The 21,553-nt window shown below is 43.9% G+C and overlaps 1 protein-coding gene across 2 annotated transcripts in view; it reads right to left on the bottom strand.

Annotated features, from left to right (window-relative positions):
* Nucleotides 1–2,741: 2,741 nt before the first annotated feature.
* CNGB3 (cyclic nucleotide gated channel subunit beta 3) overlaps nucleotides 2,742–21,553 on the bottom strand; it is a 312,570-nt gene continuing 293,758 nt past the window's right edge. For both annotated transcript variants that reach the window (XM_068234874.1, XM_068234873.1), the window contains exons 18-19: nucleotides 19,239–19,416; nucleotides 2,742–3,456 (exon numbers count right to left, since the gene is read on the bottom strand). In XM_068234874.1, the coding sequence (XP_068090975.1) occupies nucleotides 3,175–3,456; nucleotides 19,239–19,416 (460 nt within the window). In that variant the 3' untranslated portion in view covers nucleotides 2,742–3,174. The remainder of the gene's footprint in view (nucleotides 3,457–19,238; nucleotides 19,417–21,553) is intronic.

The raw sequence follows: 21,553 nt of genomic DNA, 5'->3' as shown, positions 1-21,553 counted from the left end.
GGAGAACAGATGTAAATATTGCACGGGCGAATTGATAAGGGGGGGGTCTGAGGGCAATCTGAGCGTGTGGGCAGGTGATTGGGTGCCCGCAAGGGGCAGATTAGGGTCTAATCTGATGGGTAACAGTGACAGGTGGTGATAGGGGGTGATTGATGGGTAATTAGTGGGTGTTTAGAGGAGAGAATAGATGTAAACAATGGATTTGGGAGGTGATCTGATGTCGGATCTGCGGGCGATCTATTGGTGTGGGGGGGTGATCAGATTGCCCGCAAGGGGCAGATCAGGGGCTGATTGATGGGTGGCAGTGACAGGGGGTGATTGACGGGTGATTGACAGGTGATTGACAGGTGATTGACAGGTGATCAGGGGGGATAGATGCATACAGTACACGGGGGGGGGGGGGGTCTGGGGGGGGTCTGGGGAGAATCTGAGGGGTGGGGGGGTGATCAGGAGGGAGTAGGGGGCAGATTAGGGACTTAAAAAAAAAATAGCGTTGACAGATAGTGACAGGGAGTGATTGATGGGTGATTAGGAGGGTGACTGGGTGCAAACAGTGGTCTGGGGGGTGGGCAGGGGGGGGTCTGAGGGGTGCTGTGGGCGATCAGGGGGCAGGGGGGGGGGAAATCAGTGTGTTTGGTGCAGACTAGGGTGGCTGCAGCCTGCCCTGGTGGTCCCTCGGACACTGGGACCACCAGGGCAGGAGGCAGCCAGTATAATAGGCTTTGTATACATTACAAAGCCTATTATACACTGTTGCAGCGGCGATCCGGATGCCAGTAACCCGCCGGCGCTTCCGAACGGCCGGCGGGTTACGGCGAACGGGGGGCGGAGCCAGTCCCCGGCGGCTGATCGCGTCACGAATGACGCGATCGCCGCATAGCCACTCCCGCAGCCGCCCCCGCCGATGGGCGTATTGCGGTCGTTTGGGCCCAGACTTTGCCGCCGCCCATCGGCTGGGGGCGGTCGTTATGTGGTTAAAGAGAATCTATAAAAAAAATAAAGAGCCCTCCCCCTACCAAGCAAGATATTGTTGTTCTGAGCCTTGACAGTTACCTTCTCTGGTGAGTTCTCTTTGGTTGACATTCTAAGTACCTATTTATTATTACTCTATTATACTATATATATATATATATATATATATAGAGAGAGAGAGAGAGAGAGAGAGAGAGAGAGAGTGTCCGAGGGGAGTCAGCAGCTCACACAGGTTTGCAGGAAATGTATGCTCGCAACTAGGGGAGCCCAATCCCCACAGGTATACAGAAACAAGCGAGGAGTTGCAGCACACAGCTCTTTTATCGAGCAATCAGAAGCAATACAGGCAGACGTTTCGGTTTTATCCAACCTTCTTCAATGGCATTGAGGAAGGTTGGATACAACCGAAACGTCTGCCTGTATTGCTTCTGATTGCTCAATAAAAGAGCTGTGTGCTGCAACTCCTCGTTTGTTTATATATATATATATATATATATATATATATATATTATTCTGTATTATTATATTTTATTATTTGTGCAAAATGTATTTTATTATTTTTATCATATCAATTGTTATATTTTAACTTACTTTACTAGGAGCCTTATTTTTCTTCTTGTATATTTTTGGTACAGTTTCACATTTTTATCTAATTAATTTAGACATAGGTGCCCTGACTTTTTGATAAAACTGTAACTGTATTTACCATTTATATTTGTTGCCATATGGTAGCTGCTGGACTATTCTTCATTGTCTCCTACTGGCACTCGACGTGGTGTAGTGTGGTCCATTTTAATGAATAGCACCATGGTTCCAGGATGTAGAGGACATTACATGGCAGTTTGGAAGGAAGAGGAAAGCCTATCACACCACATGACTACAGATTGAAGCAGGGCATTTAGACAGTTTATTTTTATTACATACCTGCTATGACTTTGTCCTACGAGGGTAAGGTCTGAAATGCTAAAGATGTTCAACTCTGAGAGGTTCTCCTTAACCATAGTAATAACTACCGTATATTCCGGCGTATAAGACGACCCCCCAACTTTTCCAGTTAAAATACAGAGTTTGGGATATACTCGCCGTATAAGACTACCCCTCTTCCATGCACACCAATTAAAAAACATCATATACTTATGTTATGCTATGTATGAACAGGTACTGGTGCTGTACTGTATGTGGTACCTAGTATAGAACATTATATAGGTGATTGACTGGTTGGATTGGTCAGCTCTCCCTGTCTCCCTGTTTATTAGAGCGATATGAAAGAATAGAGTGTGCTGTGTGCATAAAACACACCGCTTTCACCCTTCTGCCCCACCCTTGTATCCTATTTACCTCCTTTTCTGCCTCTCAGATCTCACACATGTGTACCTGCGCCGCTTCACTACAGTCCTCAGCAGTGAGATCTGAGTGTCGGTAACAGGATAGGGCTTATCACCCGGCATCAATGACACCCAGCGTATAAGACGACCACTGGCTTTTCAGAATATACAGTATATGATTCTTTGCCCTAATGGCTGCATAGTGTACTGGTTAAATGGAACCAGAGACGTTGGAGAAAGCTTTTATACATACCTAGGGCTTCCTCCAGCCCCATACGCACGGATCGCTCCCACGTCGCCGTCCTCCGCTGCCTGGATCCGCCGGTGCCGGGTCCCGTCATTACCGCCAGTCAGCCAGCAGACTCGGCCAATTGTCCTCATCACAGGGGGCTCCCTCCATATAAGTACGTGTGGAGCTGCATACTGCGCAGCCGCATGCATACGAGTATGGAGGGAGCCCCTGTGATGCGGACAATAGGCCGCGTCCGTCGGAAGTGACGGGACCCGGTACCGGCGATAGAGGAAGCGGAAGATGGCGGCGTGGGAGCGATCCAGGCTTATGGGGCTGGAAGAAGCCCCAGGTATGTATAAAAGCTTTTTCTATTTTTAATGAACGTTCCTCTCTGGTTCCCTTTAATGGCTCTGCCTCCGACACAGGCGACATGGGATTGAATCTCAACTCTTCCTGTTCAGTAAGCCAGCACCTATTCAGTGAGACAAGACTTGGGCAAGACTCCCTAACACTGCTACTGCCTATAGAGCGCACCCTAGTGGCTGCAGCACTGGTGCTTTGAGTCCGCCAGGAAAAAAGCGCAATATAAATGTTATTTGTTTTTGTCTTGTCTTGATGTGAGGGACCATTCAGAAGCCTTAACCTCTAATCTTTCGTCTCAGGTTCTCTGACTTCCACAGTGAGGACTTCTCCTTCCCCAGCTTTGGTGGAAGGTGACATTGTAATAATGTAGGACTTGTTTTTGACACCAGCTTGGACATCTGTCTTTGTAGAGTCTCTCTTATCTGTCTTCTGGACACCTAGCTGCACACTTGTCTCTTGCTTGGGTGGTTGTTTATCTTCCTTATTTTTGTCCTCCTCTCCATGATCAGCAGGCATCTCCTTTGCATTTGTGTTCACTTCTGAGCCGTGGCACTCTGACTTTCCCTGTAGAGAAATATGTTTCAATGTTTTTTATTGAGAAGTTTTTCTTAGTTTTACAACAAGGCCTAAATGGCCATAGAACAGTGATATCAGTAAAATGTACATTGTTAATACAGAAATAAGATAAGCATATACAAGAGTAATATAGACATTATAAACCGGATACAGTGAAAGTAGGCTGTTGATGGGTGGTACAATAATTTCGTGCCTAATTTTTACTGATTGTTGTGACATAAATGGGATTGTCACTATCCGTTGGAGCAGTACTTCTGGGTAACTGGGGGTCTTAACCCTCCTACAAAGTTCCCAGGAGACGCATCCTGTGATTTGAGATGTCACAATCAGTATTGCAGAGCATATTGATATTAGAGCTAACTTGATAAAGAAAAAACTTTATTAACCATGTATTTATATAGTCAGCTGGATATCTTAACCCAGACTGGACTAACACAAAACTGAACAAACTAGACTAGGCTAAACTAAACTACACTAACACATACCACACTTATGTATCAATTATCAATTATTATTTTTCCTGGGCTGTGAGTTAGAGATGGTTACTACAGTACCTGTCGTATGTTTTATCTTCAATATTCAATGTATGGTTCAAGGTATATATCTCTCTCTGTTAGAAGCTATATGTAGTCAAATAGTTTAGTTTCTGGTAATAAGATGGACCAAAGACTTGCTCTGACCAAGAATGACTTTACATTCCCTGATTTGATAGCCCATGTTTTCTCTGCTTGTAAATTAAATTCAACCGTTTTTAAAAAATTTTCAATGGGTGGGATTCCCTGTAGAGAAATAGAGAACATATATTAATCTGTATTGGAATGTGTGACAAATAATTAACCATATCCTGTACTAAATGGTAAGTAGCTTGCAGCATGCTGCATTCCAGGCTCTCCTGGCACTGTCGCTCCCTGCCGCTCTGCGCAGACCCACTGGACATACAAGGACCACCACCGATGTTCTCCTCCGTTTTCACTAGTCAAAGTGAACACTAGAGCCCCGGCAAAAGCATCTTCATAGATCCTGCTGGGGCTTCCCACTGGTACACTAAGTGGACCCCACATATACTTACTGCGGAGATCGGGCCCGTGGTAGAGCGGACCCGATCAGGCTCAGCTGTCTCTGCTGGGGAACAAGTGGAGAGCTGCTACTGCACATGTACACACATCGACAAGAGGCCGTCAAGGAGATCATTGAAGGGTCCCAAGACTGGATACACTCTACTGAAGAGGAAGGGGGGAAGCCTCTTCTCTTTAGGATCCAGAGGCTTCCCCCACCCGAGTCCCGAGGTAAGTACCCCCAGTGGCCCTTTTTTTAAAAAAAAATTTACAGATTCTCTTTAAGGAAGCAATATTCTTTCAAATCCATCACAACCAGTTGATGGCAAACAAAATAAACTTTGCTTAGAAAGTCACTTATTTTCCCTACTTTGACAGGGCAACATTATATGCTAATGGTATTTGTGCAAATATTATGCCTTTAGTCAATTTTAAGACAAGGCAGCTGTGGCTAGAATATGTATTTCTGACAAGCTCTAGCCATGTATGTAGTCAGATGTAAACAACATTAGTTGTGGAGTAAGGACTGAAGTCCTGCTATTTGCAGAAGCCTTTTACTCTACACTGTAATCTTTCTCCTTTTCCCTTCCTTTGTTTTGATCTGTTTCTTTTCCTAAGTTTATTTTTCACCAAGAGAAAGTGGAACAAATAATTGGCCAGGCAACGAGGTCTATTATACCGCACTACTATTGACTGACAGGTTCTTCTATTACAGAACATTGCCATTTAGCAGCCTTTCTTTATAAAAAAAAATAAAATTCAAATACAATTAAATGAAATGCAAAAGTTATTTAGTAAAGAAACAACTTTTTTTTGTAAATCCAGGAAAACTAGGCATCAACTGATCGCTCTCTGAAAAGGCCACCAGGCCTGGGTTTGGAGCGGCAGGGAAAAGGGAAACAGGAATTTGGTGCACCTGCGGTAAATTAACAATTTGGAAGCTTCCATTGGCATTAATGTGAATTAGCGGCAAGCAGAAATGTGTGCGTTCAGTAAAATGTATTGTTTATATTATCGTTTATCTTTAACCCATTCAGGTTCCGTCGTTTTCACGTGAGAAATGTTCACCTCCCATTCATTAGCCTATAACTTTATCACTACTTATCACAATGAACTGATCTATATCTTGTTTTTTCCACCACCAATTAGACTTTCTTTGGGGGGTACATTTTGCTAAGAGCCACTTTACTGTAAATGCATTTAAACAGGAAGAATAAGAAAAAAATGGAAAAATTCATTATTTCTCAGTTTTCAGCCATTATAGTTTTAAAATAATACATGCCTCCATAATTAAAACTCACGTATTGTATTTGCCCATATGTCCCGGTTATTACACCATTAAAATTATGTCCCTATCACAATGTATGGCGACAATATTTTATTTGGAAATAAAGGTGCATTTTTTCCATTTTAGATCTATCACTATTTACAAGTTTAAAATAAAAAAAAAATATAGAAATATTTCATCTTTACATTGATATTTAAAAAGTTTAGACCCTTAGGTAAATATTTACATGTTTTTTTTTTTTTTTATTGTAATGGATTTTTTTTTTTATAGTAAACATTTTATTTGGGTACTTTTGGGAGGGTGGGAGGTAAACAATAGATTTATAATGTAAATGTGTGTTAATTCTTTTTTCTTTTTTTTTCAGGTGTAGTATTACTTTTTGGCCACAAGATGGCGGCCATGAGTTTGTTTACATGACGTCACTCTAAGCGTAGCACGCGCTTAGAGTGACACATCGGGAAGGGAACGGCCAGAAAAGGCGCAGCTTCCGAGAGCGGGGGAGAGGAATCAGTGATCGGGCTCCATAGCCCGATACATTGATTCCTTGGCTACCGAATACGCGGCCGGGAGTGCGCGTGCACGCGCGCAATCGGCCGCGGTAGCGCGCATGGTTCCTGGACGTAGAAACTACGTCCAGGAACCAAAATAGGTTAATATCCAGCAGTTAAGGTTAGGCGTCAGGAAGGGGGCTTGCTGCAGTTTCGGAAGGATGAATAGTTAAGGTTAAGCGTCAGGAAGAGAGTCCACACCGGGGGCAGTTAAGGTTAGGTGTCAGGAAGGCGGTTTTCAGTAAGAGAGGCGTTAAGTTGAGGAGTCAGTAAGGTGGTTTGTGCCGGCTTAGGATGACTATAAGGTTGGCGTCAGGAAAGGGGGTTTTAAAGTTGGGAGTCAAAGGGGTGGTTAGGGTTACGCATTGGAAGGGGTAGGGTTCTGTGTGAGAGTAGAGTTAGGTTTAGCTGTAGTAAAATATCCTTAATAATGAAAGTTAACACTCTAAAATAGTTAATTATCGGTAAATGTTACCGATATTCTACTATTGGTTATATCCCAGAACCTAATTTTCTTGGCGGCTTTATTTCATGTGTTGATGGAAAAGGGGTTGCTGCATATGGAAGAGGAGGCTGCAAATGGAAAGTAGATGCTGCAGATGGGGAGCAACACATATAAGATGGGAGTTCTGCATGAAAGAGAGGGGCTGCTGCACATGGAAGGAGAACCACAAACAAGTTGCCCTATAGGCCAATCTAGTCTTGCTCTCGGTAGTGTTTAGGTGATGCTTGGGCCCTGTTTACACCTAATCAGTTGCTCTCAATTATTACTGAAAGAGTAATGCACGTTTTCCTATGGCACCTTTCACACCTAAAGAGGAACTCCAGTGAAAATAATGTAATAAAAAAAAGTGCTTCATTTTTACAGTAATTATGTATAAATGATTTAGTCAGTGTTTGCCCATTGTAAATTCTTTTAAATCCCTGATTTACATTCTGACATTTATTACACGGTGACATTTTTACTGTTGGCAGGTGATGTAGCTGCTGCATGCTTTTTTGGCAGTTGGAAACAGCTGTAAACTGCTATTTCCCACAATGCAGCAAGGTTCACAGACAGGAAACTGCCAGGAGTACATACTCAAGAGTTTCTTGTGGGAGGGGTTTCACCACAATATCAGTCATACAGCGCCCCCTGATGGTCTGTTTGTGAAAAGGAATAGATTTCTCATGTAAAAGGGGGTATCAGCTACTGATTGGGATAAAGTTCAATTCTTCGTCGGAGTTTCTCTTTAAGGCGTTTTAACTGAAATCTTTTTCACAATGCACTGCTATGGAAAAAATGCGTACTAACGCCTACCAACGTGTACTAATGCACACCAACTGATTAAGTGTAAATGGGTCCTAAGGCCTCGTTCACATCAGGGCCGTTTCTGTGCGCTTTCCACAGCGCACTGCCCTGTGCGTTCAGCAAGGTATTGATTTTTCCATGTAACTAAATGTAGCTGGTTCACATCTATGCGCTGCGCTGAGCAGCGTTACAGAAACGTAGTGTTGCAGGCATTTCTGTGCGTTGAGCTGGAAAGCGCACAGCAATGCAAGTGAATGGGTCCGCTTTTTTAGCGCATAGAAGCGCGTACAAGCGCATAGAAGCGCATGCGTTTTTTACCCCTAATTGGAGAAAAAAATACATTTACATACAAAAACAAAGTTTTATTGACAACTGCTGCTGCTACAGTAAGCAAAACGTGCTTTAAAGAAGCGCAGCGCAACGCACAGAAACGCGGACTAAAGCGCGCACAAGCGCATGCGTTTTTTACCATGCGCTTTAACACGTTTTTCAGCGCAGCAGATGTGAACGAGGCCTAAGGCTCCTTTTACACTTAATCAGCTGCGTTGGGCATGCGTTTGCGTTAGTGCGCGTTGGTACGCATTGGTGCACGTTAGTGTGGGTTTTTCCCCGAAATGTAATAGAAAACTTATCCCCACATGCTGACATCTGCAAAAAAGAGTACAGTACTCTATTTTGCAAAGAATAATTCGGAAGGTCCGCACACTCAAATGAACCAATCTCCTGGTTTATTTAAACAACGTGACAACAGTCCACTCCATGGTTGATGGAGTGGACTGTTGTCACGTTGTTTAAATAAACCAGGAGATTGGTTCATTTGAGTGTGCAGACCTTCCGAATTATTCTTTGCAAACTACATTGGTCCTGCACCTCCTCGATGGTGTGCGATTCTCCCTTGGATTTTTTTGATTGGTACTCTATTTTGCGGATGCCAGCATATGGGGATTGTAACAAATAGGTTTTCTATTACATTTCAGGAAAAAACGTGCACTAAAGCGTACCCACGCGCACTAACGCACACGCATGCCCAACGCAGCAGATTAAGTGTAAAAGGAGCCTAAGGGTCATCAGGGTGTGTGTGTATATAGTATATTGTTATGAAGGAAATGAGGGCAGTGTAAGGTATCCCCAGTGCCAGACAGTCTTAAAGAAAGTAAAATAGGTTGGCGAAGATAATACAACTCAATAAATTGCTTTTTCATGAGCATAACTGAGGAGCTCCAGATATGCATCAACAAACATCCCTACTCCAACTGTAAAGACCCTTATTCTACTACAGCTGGCTGTTAGCAGTTTTCCACTTGTGGAAAATGCTTGTAAAATGAATGGGCTATTTCCATTTCATGCAATTTTTCATGCATTGAAAGGCTGAAGGTTGCTTTTCTCCAGACACCGCATGTATTTGCAGCACTCTCCAGAGAGGCAAACTGCAATATTCTCAATTTGCAAATGTGGCATGGGATTCAGTCTGTGCCTTCCTTCTTACAGTCTAAATAGCAGGATGATGTTAACCAGGAAGCAGAAGCCCAACCCCTAGAACCTGAACCTGACTGGCTTCTGATCATGTGATCAACATTTCAAGACAGGATTTCTTGCCTCTGAAGCCTTTTTATTTCACAGAAAAAGACAACATTTGAGGCCTTTGATTATGAAACTATCTGGTGTTATTTTTAAATCTATGCCTGAAGATGGGCTTTAAGCAAATATGGAAATTTAAGCTTGCATTATGTGCTTGTGATAGGGGTTCTCATACATTTCAGCTAAGCCACCAATCTGAACTGAATATGCCATTCTCTGTCTATTTTTTTTAACTATTTATTTCTGACATTCAAATAATTATTTTCTAAGCTGTCATTTATCTGCCGAATACATGACTGCCTCTTTAGGGGTTGCCTGGCTACACTTTGCTGTCTGCCGTGACATTTATATCTTATTTTTCTATATTTGTTATGGACATGATAGATTTGTGTTTGTTTTGTATTAATATTCCAGCAGGCTGAGCTCTTTGAAGCGTCTGCCTACAGAGGAGTCTGCCTTGGGAAAGTTCTAGATGGTTTGTCAGCTGTAGTCTGTGAGGTGATATTAGGCATGCTGAGTGTGTTCAGCCTCTGGCTAAGGATAAGATCTCCAGGAAACTGCCAGAGTTAGCATTAAAAATGTGAAACCAGTCACTGGCCCCAAGGAGTCCGAAAGAAAACAAAATGACAAAGTGTTTTCTTTCCCAGAAGTCAACCTTCCTGCAGCTTCCAGGGCGGCTTGTGCTAAATCAGAGATAGTGAGGCGTATTCCCGAAAACACACACGTTGCTTTCCTGCCACAGTCCAATCCTCCGGAACCCCTTTGGGGAACACTGACAGTGTGAGTAAACTATAACTGAATTGTCTGTCGGAAGCCTGAGTACACAAGGGGTGGGTGGGCAATTGTAATAACATTATGCATGTATAGATATAGCAGTAAAGATGAGGCCGGCACCATCCAAAGCTCTTTTATGAAGCTTATTTAAAGTTTACCAGAGGCGGTGATATAAGGTGGATTTATACTTACCTGGGGCTTCCTCCAGCCCATGAGGTGTGTGGGCTCCCTCAGCGTCCTGTGCAGCTGCTCCATTCACTGGATATCCCTCCCTGTAATCTGGCCAGGCGCGGACAGTCGTGCGCTTCTGTGTAGCACTACAGCGCAGGTGCTGAATGCTCCTAGACATGAGAGCACGGTGGGGGCCACACATGCACAGAAGAGCATAGGCCAGCCATGTAAGTTAACCTTGCAATGTTTTGGAGCGCTGACTCGCTCTTTTGTCAAGCTATGACAGTTTCAATAAAATGACAAGTTTCCCCTATTTACACCATATGGGCAGATTAGCCAATCATAGGCTGTGAACACATCCAACTAATCACACATCGACCAAGCGGACCTGATGGAAAACTGAATTAACAAACATTGAGCCAATGGTCAGAGAGGACGTACACAAGTAATGGGCTTCAGGCACCGCAGCCTCCCCCACAGCAGGCTACGATTCCTAACAGCAGATGTATACCTCCCAACTTTTAGAGATGAGAAAGCGGGACACTTAAGCTACGCCCCTGCCACACCCCTGACCACGCCCCGTCACAACCCTAGTCACGCATACCATGAAGATTTCATAAGAAAAATATGTTGTTTTATAATTCAAACCACACTGGTCCTTTCTATCCTGGTTCATTTTCCTTCATATTCTCATCTTAACCAGTTCACCCCCAAGGGTTTTTATCCTAACGGACCAGAGCAATTTTCAGTTGTCAGCGCTCCTCCCTTTTATTCCCTAATAACTTTATTACTACTTATCACAAGAAAATGATCTATACCTCGTTTTTTTCGCCACCAATTAGGCTTTCTGTGGATAGTACATTTTGCTAAGAATTTTTTTATTCTAAATGCATTTTAATGAGAAAAACAGAAAAAAAAAGAAAAAAAATCATTATTTCTCAGTGTTCAGCCTTTATAGTTTTAAAATTAAACATTCTCCTGTGGATAAAACAAACACGTTGTATTTGCCCAGTGGTCCCGATAATTAAACCGTTTAGATTATGTCCCTACCACAATGTATGGCGACAGTATATTATTTTGAAATATAAGTGGTTATTTTTCTGTTTGTTCTGGCCATAATTACAAGCCCCTATGTAATAAATTAAAATTAATTTTCCCCCATAAAATATAGAATAAAAAAAGCTGAGTCCCTAAGGCAACTATTTTTTTTTTTTTTTAAGCTGATTTTTTTTTTTACAAGTGTTTTTTTTGGGGGGGAGGGTTGGAAGTGTAATTTTATTAATGATGTGTATATACTTGAAAATGTATGTATTTTGTAAGTGTAATATACTTTTTGGCCACAAGATGGCGCTGGTGAACACTCATAGGACGTGTTCACTTTTTTTTTTTTTTTTTTACACACTTTATTAAACTGTTACATTTCCTGTTTATGTGAATGGACGTAGCCGCTGTTCGCGGTCACGTCCATTCACTCCAGGCACTGCGATTGGGTAGAGGACTGTTCAGTCCTCTTCCCCAATCGCCCAGCACGGGATCCCGACGGTAATGGCGGCGGTAGCGGCGGACACACGGCGGTAGCAGCGGCGGGAATGCGCGACGTATTAAAACGTCATGTTGCTGTTAATAGCGGTAAGCATGACGTTTTAATACGTTAGGATGGCAGTAAATGGTTAAAATTAGTAATATATCAATTGAAAGGATGGGAATAAAGTTTAGAGTCAATCAAGCACATTGTTTAAGTAGATAAATATATATATTTACATAGAAAGAGGGACAAAGTCCTGAAAGAGGGACAAATGAGGAGGGATGAGGGACAGGGCTCCCAAAGAGGGAGTGTCCCTCCAAAAGAGGGACATTTGGGAGCTATGCAGATGGCAACACCCACAGGTCACATCGGACCTAATGGAGAACTGTGAGGATAATGTCAGCGGCAGATGCCCATTGGTCGTTTGAGAGAACGGACTAGATGGGGAGAAGGCACCTAGATGCTGGAATGGGCGTGGCAGTGCGCGATCCTCCTTCATAGTGGCCAATCACGCGGCTGGATATATAGCACTAGCCATTTTTGCAGCACTTCACACAGTACACTAGTTTATGTGGCAGCCTCATACACAATACAATTCTTGAAAGTGAATGTAAAATTGTATGCACATTAGCATGCATATTTATTCACTATTCCGCTCACATCAATGCATTTTTGTGCGCATTTCTGGAGGTCAAGACATGTTTTTCTATTCTGTTTAGCTTGAATTTTTTTTTTTTTTTATACAGAAAATACATTTTTAACATAGAATTAAAAAAGGAACATACTACCATTTCTGATGGAAGATGGTGGCTTAAACACAATTTATACAGCTTGAAAGTAATTTGGAAGGTGCTTGTGGCTGTACTAGCCATTAAACATCCCCTCCAGTTCTATTAAATGATGAAGTGTGGCTGCACTGTTGGAAGAAGTGACCAGGAGCACAGGATTGTGGGATTCTGGACGGATGTTTGTAGGCCGTGACTCAAGTAATGGTGTGTAGGGAGTGGCAGGGGTGTAACTAGAAATCACTGGGCCCCCCTGCAAAACTTTGGATGGGGCCCCCTCCCTCCCCCCTCACTTTCTGCACAGGTAAACTGAGAACCAATTTTTTCAATAGGCTAGTGCACACTTGAATGTGTTTTCCCCATGCAGATAAAAACAGACAGCAATGAAGCACTGAGGCATTTTCTCTATCAATCACATTAGCTTCTGTGATAAAACGTGCATGCTTTCACTAATACAGACACACATGGCATGCAGAAAACACATACAGAAAACCCACAGACAAGTGTGCTCCCAGCCTCAGCTTATTACACTCACTCTGTTCTCCTCTAATGGAGCAGAACTGGCTCTGCAGACTCCTCTACCATCACTACAGTACACAGCACTTGGAGAGGGATAGAGAGGTTGGGGGCTGGGCGTTGTACACAAGACCCGGCTGAACACTGAATAGGGACTGTCTACTAATCTTAGTCTACAAAACTTTGTATGATTCCTTATCAGTGGCTGAGCAGATGCAACACTTGTGCAGAGAGTAGAAAGATTTTTCTCTCTAGGCCCTAATGGTGAATACACACGGTTCGTTCCCACATCAAATGCGCTGCTCGATTCCCGACGATTCGATTATTTCCAAACATTTCCGAGCGCATTTCGATGATTTTTAGGTCGATTGCCATGTCAAGTATGGCAAATCGACCTAACGTTCCATCGAAACGCGAATCGAACATGTCAGAAATAAACGACTCGACGGGAATCGAGCAGCGCATCGACGGGAATCGAGTGCGGGAACGAACCGTGTGTATCCAGCATTAGTTGTCAGTCTCTCAGGACAGGGAAAACAAACTTCTCCTCCCACAGGGCCCCCCTGTGGCCTCTGGGCCCCCCTGTGGCTGCATCCCCTGAAGGGTCTTTTGTTACGTCCCCGGGGAGTGGGGCTGGCCTGATAGTTAAAGGACCACTTTTGCAAAAAAAAAAAAAAATTAAAAAGTGCATTTCTCCCCAAAGAAAATGAGCTATGAATTATTTTTCTGCTATGTTGCTGTCACGCACAGAAGGTAGTAAAAGTCTGATGGAACTGACTTTTCGACTAGTCTATTTGCTCATGGGGGATTCACAGTATTTAATTCATTCTTTACAAAAGCACTCCCTGGAAAGAATACAAAGATGTCAGCTGGCCTCTCTATCCACTTGCACACCATTTTGGCAGTTTGATAGAGAAACTACCAACTACCACTCAGTAAGTGCTCTTGAAAATAAAGAAAACCCTGAGTATCCCCCATGAGGAGATGGACTGGTCCAAAACCTGTCTGTTCTATCATACTTTTTCTATCTACTGTAAGTGACAGTAACAAAGCAGAAAGTAATTTATAGCATATTTTACTCTGGGAGAAATGTTCATTTTATACATATGCATACATGCAAATTTAATTATTTTTTTGCGATAGTGGTCCTTTAACCTCTCTCACCTTGATCCCTTTGGGAAGGAGGCATGGCTAAATGTGGTGCTAAGACTGCTGAGAGTGAAAGTCACATGACCTTTAAAGGGAGGTTTTAGAAGGCGTTTTGTGGTAGGTGGGGTTGGAGTAAAGGTTAGAAAACATTGGTGTAAATATGAAAAAAAAAGGGGGAAATTTATTGTAAAAAAAAAAAAAAAAAAAGAAAGAAATATTTATAAAAAAAATAAATAAACATCCTGGGAGCAATCCCAGCCCACAAACAGAAAGCTCTGCTGATGGGCATAAAAGGAGGGGGGGGGGGGGAATCACTTGTGTACTGAGTCGTGCGGCCCTGCAGCGAGGCATTAACCGCCCTGGCGGTACGCAGTTTCAGAGGCTGCATCCGCGGGAGGGATTTTCTTAAATAAAATGTTATGTATATGTTTTAGCTAGCACTTCGCTAGCTAACTATGTCCCCCAAGTCCCCCGGCACTGCTCTGATACCCCTGATCGCTGCCGGCAATATTTACCCATCCGCGATCCCGCCAGAGCCGCAGCTTCACGATTCAGCTTCACTCGTCGCTATGGCGACGATCGGACATGACTTCTGACATCATTGACGTCATGCGCAGTCCCAATCCTCCCCATATCGAAGCCTGAAGCTGATTGGGAGGCTGCGTACGTATTACGGCGGCGATCGGGGGAGAGCGGAGGGACTTGGGGGACATAGATAGCTAGCCAAGTGCTAGCTTAATCATATAAGTAACATTTTACTAAAAAAAAAAATCCTCCCGGGGCCATGTGATCCTCTACATCGGCTAGCCGCCAGGGAGGTTAAAGTTGCAGTGGCCTAATTAGTAAAAAAAAATGGCCTGGTCACTAGGGGGGTTTAAGCCTGTGGTCCTTAAGTGGTTAAAGAGGAACTGTAGTGAAAATAAGGTAATGAAAAAAAGCTTAATTTTTACAATAATTATTTATAAATGATTTAGTCAGTGTTTGCCCATTGTAAAATCTCTCACTTCCCCCCCCCCCCCCCCCCCCGATACACATTCTGAAGTGTATCACATGGTGACATCTGTACTGCTAGCAGATGATGTCTGTGGTAGGAGATGCTGCTTTTTTGGCAGTTGAAGCCAGCTGTTATTTCCCACAATGCAACAAGGCTCCCACAGTGTGATGACAGTACCTAGGTGCTGACATCACACTGTGGGACGGGCTTCACCACAATATCACCTTTTATTTGAGAAAAGGTAAAGTTTTCTCATGGGAAAGGGAGATCAGCTACTGATTGGGATACAGTTCAATCCTTGGTTACAGTTCCTTTTTAAAGAGTAACTGCCAGGCATAAAATAAAAAAATCAATTATTTATTTTTCTCTGGTGAACAAGTAATATGGATGCTAACCAGGCGATCCAAAAGTTAAAAATCACTCTTACTTTTATTTTCCATAAAACATAATCTGCTGCACAAAGGAAGTTGCAGGGCATGCTGGGTTTTCTTTTTTTTCTTCTTCTTTACTTTCCCCTCAGACTTGACTAATGCAGCCTTATGGGCTGATGTCACTTTCCCTCCTGTGTTCCCCTCCTACACCCTCTGTTCCTCTCTGATTGGCCAACATTTCTCAATGCACTTTCTAGTGCAAAGCTGGGTATGAGTGTCTAAAGACTGGGAGGGGGCGGGCAATGATTATACACAGAGTTAGGGAGGAAATTGTATCAGGATTGGCTTCAAGATAGACACAGACAAAATGGAAAATCCTAAGAAGGATTTGCTCTTTTTTTACTATAGAAAAATCACTAAAATCAAAACGCGGACAGTGTAATACATATGTTATATAAGTAGAGCAAGTATTTATCTACTTATATATGTGTTGTTGTTTTTTCTGAGATGGTATGGCTGACAGCTCCACTTTAAATTGTTTCTTTAAACTTCCATGGTGCCTAGAAGCTTTGTTGCCAGCTCTGCTGTGATCTGATAGGTCTGTTACTCACCGGGCAGCACTTATGAACGAGTGCGCATTGTAATTCCACTGCTTACGGAAAGTGGCTTTTTCCTGCTGTATTTGTGAGTGGCTATCCATCATCCCAGCTGAATGATGCATCTATCGACCTTTCTGTAGAAACTTATCACTAACAGCAGAATGATAATTTCCCTTTCATATAAAGCCTGATTTCACCACCTTCCTTACGAGCCTCTGTGACCTTGGAAGCTTACACTTTGCAATGTGCTACTTGCTTTGTGTCTCATGGCAATAGCATGAAAGGTGAGAAACAGAAATGTGAGCTGCGGCTTATGGCGAGTCTGTGGGAGGCTAGACACAAGCTGTGTTTGGTTTGTCCTTCACAGTCCTATAGAAGATATTCTTTGTAAGAAGATAATTGACCTAGAATAGAGAGCACGCAGCGCACACATAATCTGCCAATGACTTTGTAGGTTCTAAAATAGCAAAACATCATCTTGAGCCATGTACACATGTATGACGACTGTCGCCCGTATGGACCTAGCCCAGGGGTAGGCAACCCGTGGCTCCAGAGCCGCATGCGGCTCTTTTTCACCTTTGCCGCGGCTCCTAGGCCGTGGCTCAGGTAGTGTGTGTCAGTGGCTGCGGCGCGCGTGTGACGTGTGCTGCCGCTGGCCGGCAGCCTATCAGAGAGGCCGCCGGACCGGTGCAGTGCGGGGCTTAGGGCGGCCATTTTTCCGTAGCCCTGCAGTGTAATGCAGGCAGGACGTGACGTCGGGAAGGAAGAGGATCGTGGGAGTTGCGCGCCACAAGGAGGTCGGGAGCGGAGGCCGGGACAGGAGGAGATCGTGACAGGAGGTCTTCTGACTAGGTGAGTAAATGGGTTTTTCTTTTCATATCTGCTGAAGGATTGTGCATATTGGGGTCAGATCTGCTGAAGGATTGTGCATATTGGGGTCAGATCTGCTGAAGGATTGTGCATATTGGGGTCAGATCTGCTGAAGGATTGTGCATATTGAGGTCAGATCTGCTGAAGGATTGTGCATATTGGGGTCAGATCTGCTGAAGGATTGTGCATATTGAGGTCAGATCTGCTGAAGGATTGTGCATATTGGGGTCAGATCTGCTGAAGGATTGTGCATATTGAGGTCAGATCTGCTGAAGGATTGTGCATATTGGGGTCAGATCTGCTAACGATTTGTGCATATTGGGGTCATATCTGCTAACAATTTGTGCATATTGGGGTCATATCTGCTAACGATTTGTGCATATTGGGGTCATATCTGATCCTGTATATAGCATTAAGGTAAGAAACAATATATGCAGTGTTAGATTTGTTTTATAATGGTTTTGCGGCTCCCAGTTTTTTTCTCTTTTCGGAAACGGGTCCAAGTGGCTCTTTATGTCTTAAAGGTTGCAGACCCCTGACCTAGCCTGTAGGCTAGTGATGTGTTCTGTTGCTAGGCAGGGTGGTAGACAGATGGCAGGTGGCACACAGGGAAGTGGGAGGGGTTAGGAGGAGGACAATGGCCTCAGCCTGCGCTTGAACAAGATGATCTGGCAATCCGATTATCTTATCAATGCATCAGGGCCACCGTTCATATGCTTGATTTTAGGCAGGAGGCCCTGATCATCTGGATGAAATCGTAGGCTAGCTAAGCATAGGACAGTAATGACATTATCTAGCAAGTGATCGATTCGTTGTTTGTTTGTTTTTTTGCCGTGTGCCCCCTAACTTCTCCATTCCTTCTCCAAACCTCTGTTCCCTCCACACATCATCTGTCCCTTCTCCTGCAGTGTGCCCCCTACCTTCTCCATTCCTTCTCCCACTTTCTCTCCTATCTACATATTAGCTGTCCCTTCTCCGGCCTTGTGCCCCCTACCTTCTCCATTCCTTCTCCCACCCTCTGCCTCCTCCACACATCTGTCTCTTCTTCTGCTATTTTATCCTTAACTTCTTCATACCTTCTCCTACCCTCTGCTGCTTCCATACATTATCTGTCCCTTCTGCTGCTGTGTGCCCCCTACCTTCCCCATTCCTTCTCCCACCCTCTGCCCCCTCCACACATTATCTGTCCCTTCTGCTGCTGTGTGCCCCCCTACCTTCCCCATTCCTTCTCCCACCCTCTGCCTCCTCCACACATTATCTGTCCCTTCTGCTGCTGTGTGCCCCCTACCTTCCCCATTCCTTCTCCCACCCTCTGCCCCCTCCACACATTATCTGTCCCTTCTGCTGCTGTGTGCCCCCCTACCTTTCCAATTCCTTCTCCTACCCTCTGCCTCCTCCACACATTACTTATCTGTCCCTTCTGCTGCTGTGTGCCCCCTACCTTCTCCATTCCTTCTCCCACCCTCTGCCTCCTCCACACATTATCTGTCCCTTCTGCTGCTGTGTGCCCCCTAACTTCCCCATTACTTCTCCCACCCTCTGCCTCCTCCACACATTATCTGTCCCTTCTGCTGCTGTGTGCCCCCCTACCTTCCCCATTCCTTCTCCCACTCTCTCTTTCCTCCACACATTATCTGTCCCTACTCCGTCCGTGTGCCCCCCCCTACCTTCTCTATTCCTTCTCCCACCCTCTGCCTCCTCCACACATTATCTGTCCCTTCTCCTGCTCTGTGTCCCCTACCTTCTCTATTCATCTACCTTCTCTATTCCTTCCTGCACCCTCTGCCCTATTTACATATTATCTGTCCCTTCTCCTGCTCTATGTCCCCTACTTTCTTCATTCCTTCTGCCACTCTCTGCTGCCTCCACACATTATCTGTCCCATCTCCTGCTGTGGTCCCCCTACCTTCTCCACTCCATCCCCCCCTATTTTCCCCAGCTATACAGTACCTGTCTGTTCTTCCGATGTGTGCCCCTTTTCTTCTCCATTTGTACTCCCATTCTCTGAGTCTCTGCCGCCCCCCCCCCCCCCCCACAACAATAACTTCTGCATTCCTTCTCCCACCTTTTTCCTCACCCTTTTATTTCTCCATTCATTCTCCTACTTTGCACTCCCTACCCTTTCTCTTACTCCCCCTTCTCCATTTGCCCTGTTATTATGTGCCCCTCCACCTCTCAGTTTCTTCTCTTGCTCTGTGCCCTTTGCTCTTCTTTATTATATTTGCCAGTACTCCATAAAAAAGGAAATGACCTTACCATTCCTGCTCGTTTCAGTCTCAGTTTCTGAAGCAGCTTGAGTCCGGGCCTTTGTGCCGCTGCTGACATTAGGGTTTTGAACATGCGTGGTGTTTCTTGCTTTGGCGGTATCAGGAGAGAAAACCCTGTTTTAGCTTTGGCGGGTTCGGTTGGTTTCCCCTTTTCCTGCAGCAGTTTTCTGCATGAATTGAGAAAAAAACAGTTACAAGTGCTGATAGTATGTATCTGTACAAAATTCTTCCTTTGGCCTACTGAAAAATAAGGTACTGTAATGAAGTATATACCAAGTTTCCCTGAAAATAAGATAGGGCCTTATATTATTTTTTTTAAATTCAAGACCAAAAGATGCTTTATGGCCTATTTTCAGCGAATGTCTCGTAAACCTACATTTATTCTTTAAAAGATATCTGAGGCGATTACTTAAAAAGTAACTGTCAGGCTGCAGAAGCTAATTTAAACCTCTATTCTCCTGTGTTAAACAGTTTAGAAGGAAGCCATAAAGCAATTAGTGAAGATAAAAATCTCAGTTACCTTTGATGTGTGCTTATCAGAAAGGCTGTTATAGAACCATAAGGACGCAAGCCGCATACTAAACTGCAAAGCATTCTGGGGCCCTCCCCTCGGCTGCTAATGAGACGGTACAGGAGCTTCTAATCAGTCCAGCGCGTAGCACTGATAAATATCCGGGCAGAGTACACTGCAGGAGTCAGCTATTGTTCCTAGCCACATGGCTCATTAATATTCACTGCACACTGTGTTGTTCAAGTAGGAGCTTATCTGTGATCAGGAAGCAGGCAGGACATGACGACACATTTGACAGAAAAACATGGAGCCTGCCATGAGCTGTCAGGAGCATCTATCTCTGCATATACTATATACAAATTCTGTGAAATCCAAACGTGGACAGTGAAATGCATATGTAATGTAAGTACAGCCTATATTTAGCTACTGATATATGTGTTTATTTTCTCTGAGACCTTATACCTAACAGCTCCTCTTTAAATCTAGATTTACTTACCTGGGGATCCTTCCAGCCTCTAGAGGTCCTGTGTGTCCCTCACCGCAGCTCTGTTCTTCTCCCGGGTCCCGCTTGCCTCCTCGGAAGTATCACTGACCCCCGATGGTTAGGAGTCTTCTGAGCATGTGCAGGCGTTTGCCCACATCCTTATGATGTGGGTGCGTTTGCATGCGGCACGGGCACATGCACAGAAGACGCCGACTCATCGGGATTTGGTGATACTTCAGAGGCGGCCATCAGGACCCGGGAGATGACCGGAGCTGTGGCGAGAGACCTACATGACTTCTAGGGGCTGGAAGAAGCCCCAGGTAAGTTATCCTAGATTTTAGTAATTGCCTCAGATATCCTTTAATGGACCACAGTGTCGAAAATCTAGAAATGTAAAATATATGTAAACACATACAAATAAGTACGTTTTTTTTCCAGCGTAAAATGCACCATAAATTAATTTTCTCTTATGTTGCTGTCACTTACAGTAGGTACTAGAAATCTGACATTACCGACAGGTTTTGGGCTAGTCTATCTCTCCATAGGGGATTCTCAGCATGGCTAGATTCTTTGTAAAAACACTCCCTGAAAAAGATTTATACAATGATGCTGGCCAGCCTGCCTGCTCACCGTACACTTGTTTGGCAGTTGGATGGAGCAGCTGTCATTCACTAAGTGCTTTTGAAAATAAAGAAAACCTTAAGATTCCCCATGTGGAGATGGTCTAGTCCAAAAGCTGCCAGATTTCTACTACTACCTTACAACAACAACAAAAAACATAATTTATTCAAGTCATAACATCTTCAAATTCTGAATCCCATAAGGAATTTCTTATGACTCTTATTTCCTTTTTACATGTACAACAAATTACATTTGGCAACAATTATTATTGTGTTTGGGTCTCGTGGGATCTTTTGAGTGTAATTCTTTTGGGGGTGTCGGCTTTATTTGATGAAGGGTCAGCACGGTGGCGTAGTGGACAACACTCTCGCCTTGCTGCGCTGGGTCCCTGGCTTGTATCCCAGCCCTGGCACTATTTGGGCAAAGAGCTTGTATGTTCTCCGCGTACCTGTGCGGGTTTCCTTTGGGCACTATGGTTTCCACCCACACCCCAAAAACAAACATATAAATTAATTAGCTTCCCCCTAAAATTGGCCCTAAACTTTGATGGACATATTATAATTTTTATTATTATTATTAATTTATAAAGTGCCAACTTATTACGTGGTGCTGTACAAAGTAAGAAACAAACATGGAGTACAAAACAATACAGACAATGGTCTACACCAATATACAGAATTGGTACAAA

The sequence above is a fragment of the Hyperolius riggenbachi genome, chromosome 5 (assembly GCF_040937935.1).
Source record: "Hyperolius riggenbachi isolate aHypRig1 chromosome 5, aHypRig1.pri, whole genome shotgun sequence".
Taxonomy (NCBI): domain Eukaryota; kingdom Metazoa; phylum Chordata; class Amphibia; order Anura; family Hyperoliidae; genus Hyperolius; species Hyperolius riggenbachi.
The sequence above is the reverse complement of the archived record's forward strand: the minus strand, read 5'-3'. Positions and strand labels throughout refer to the sequence as shown.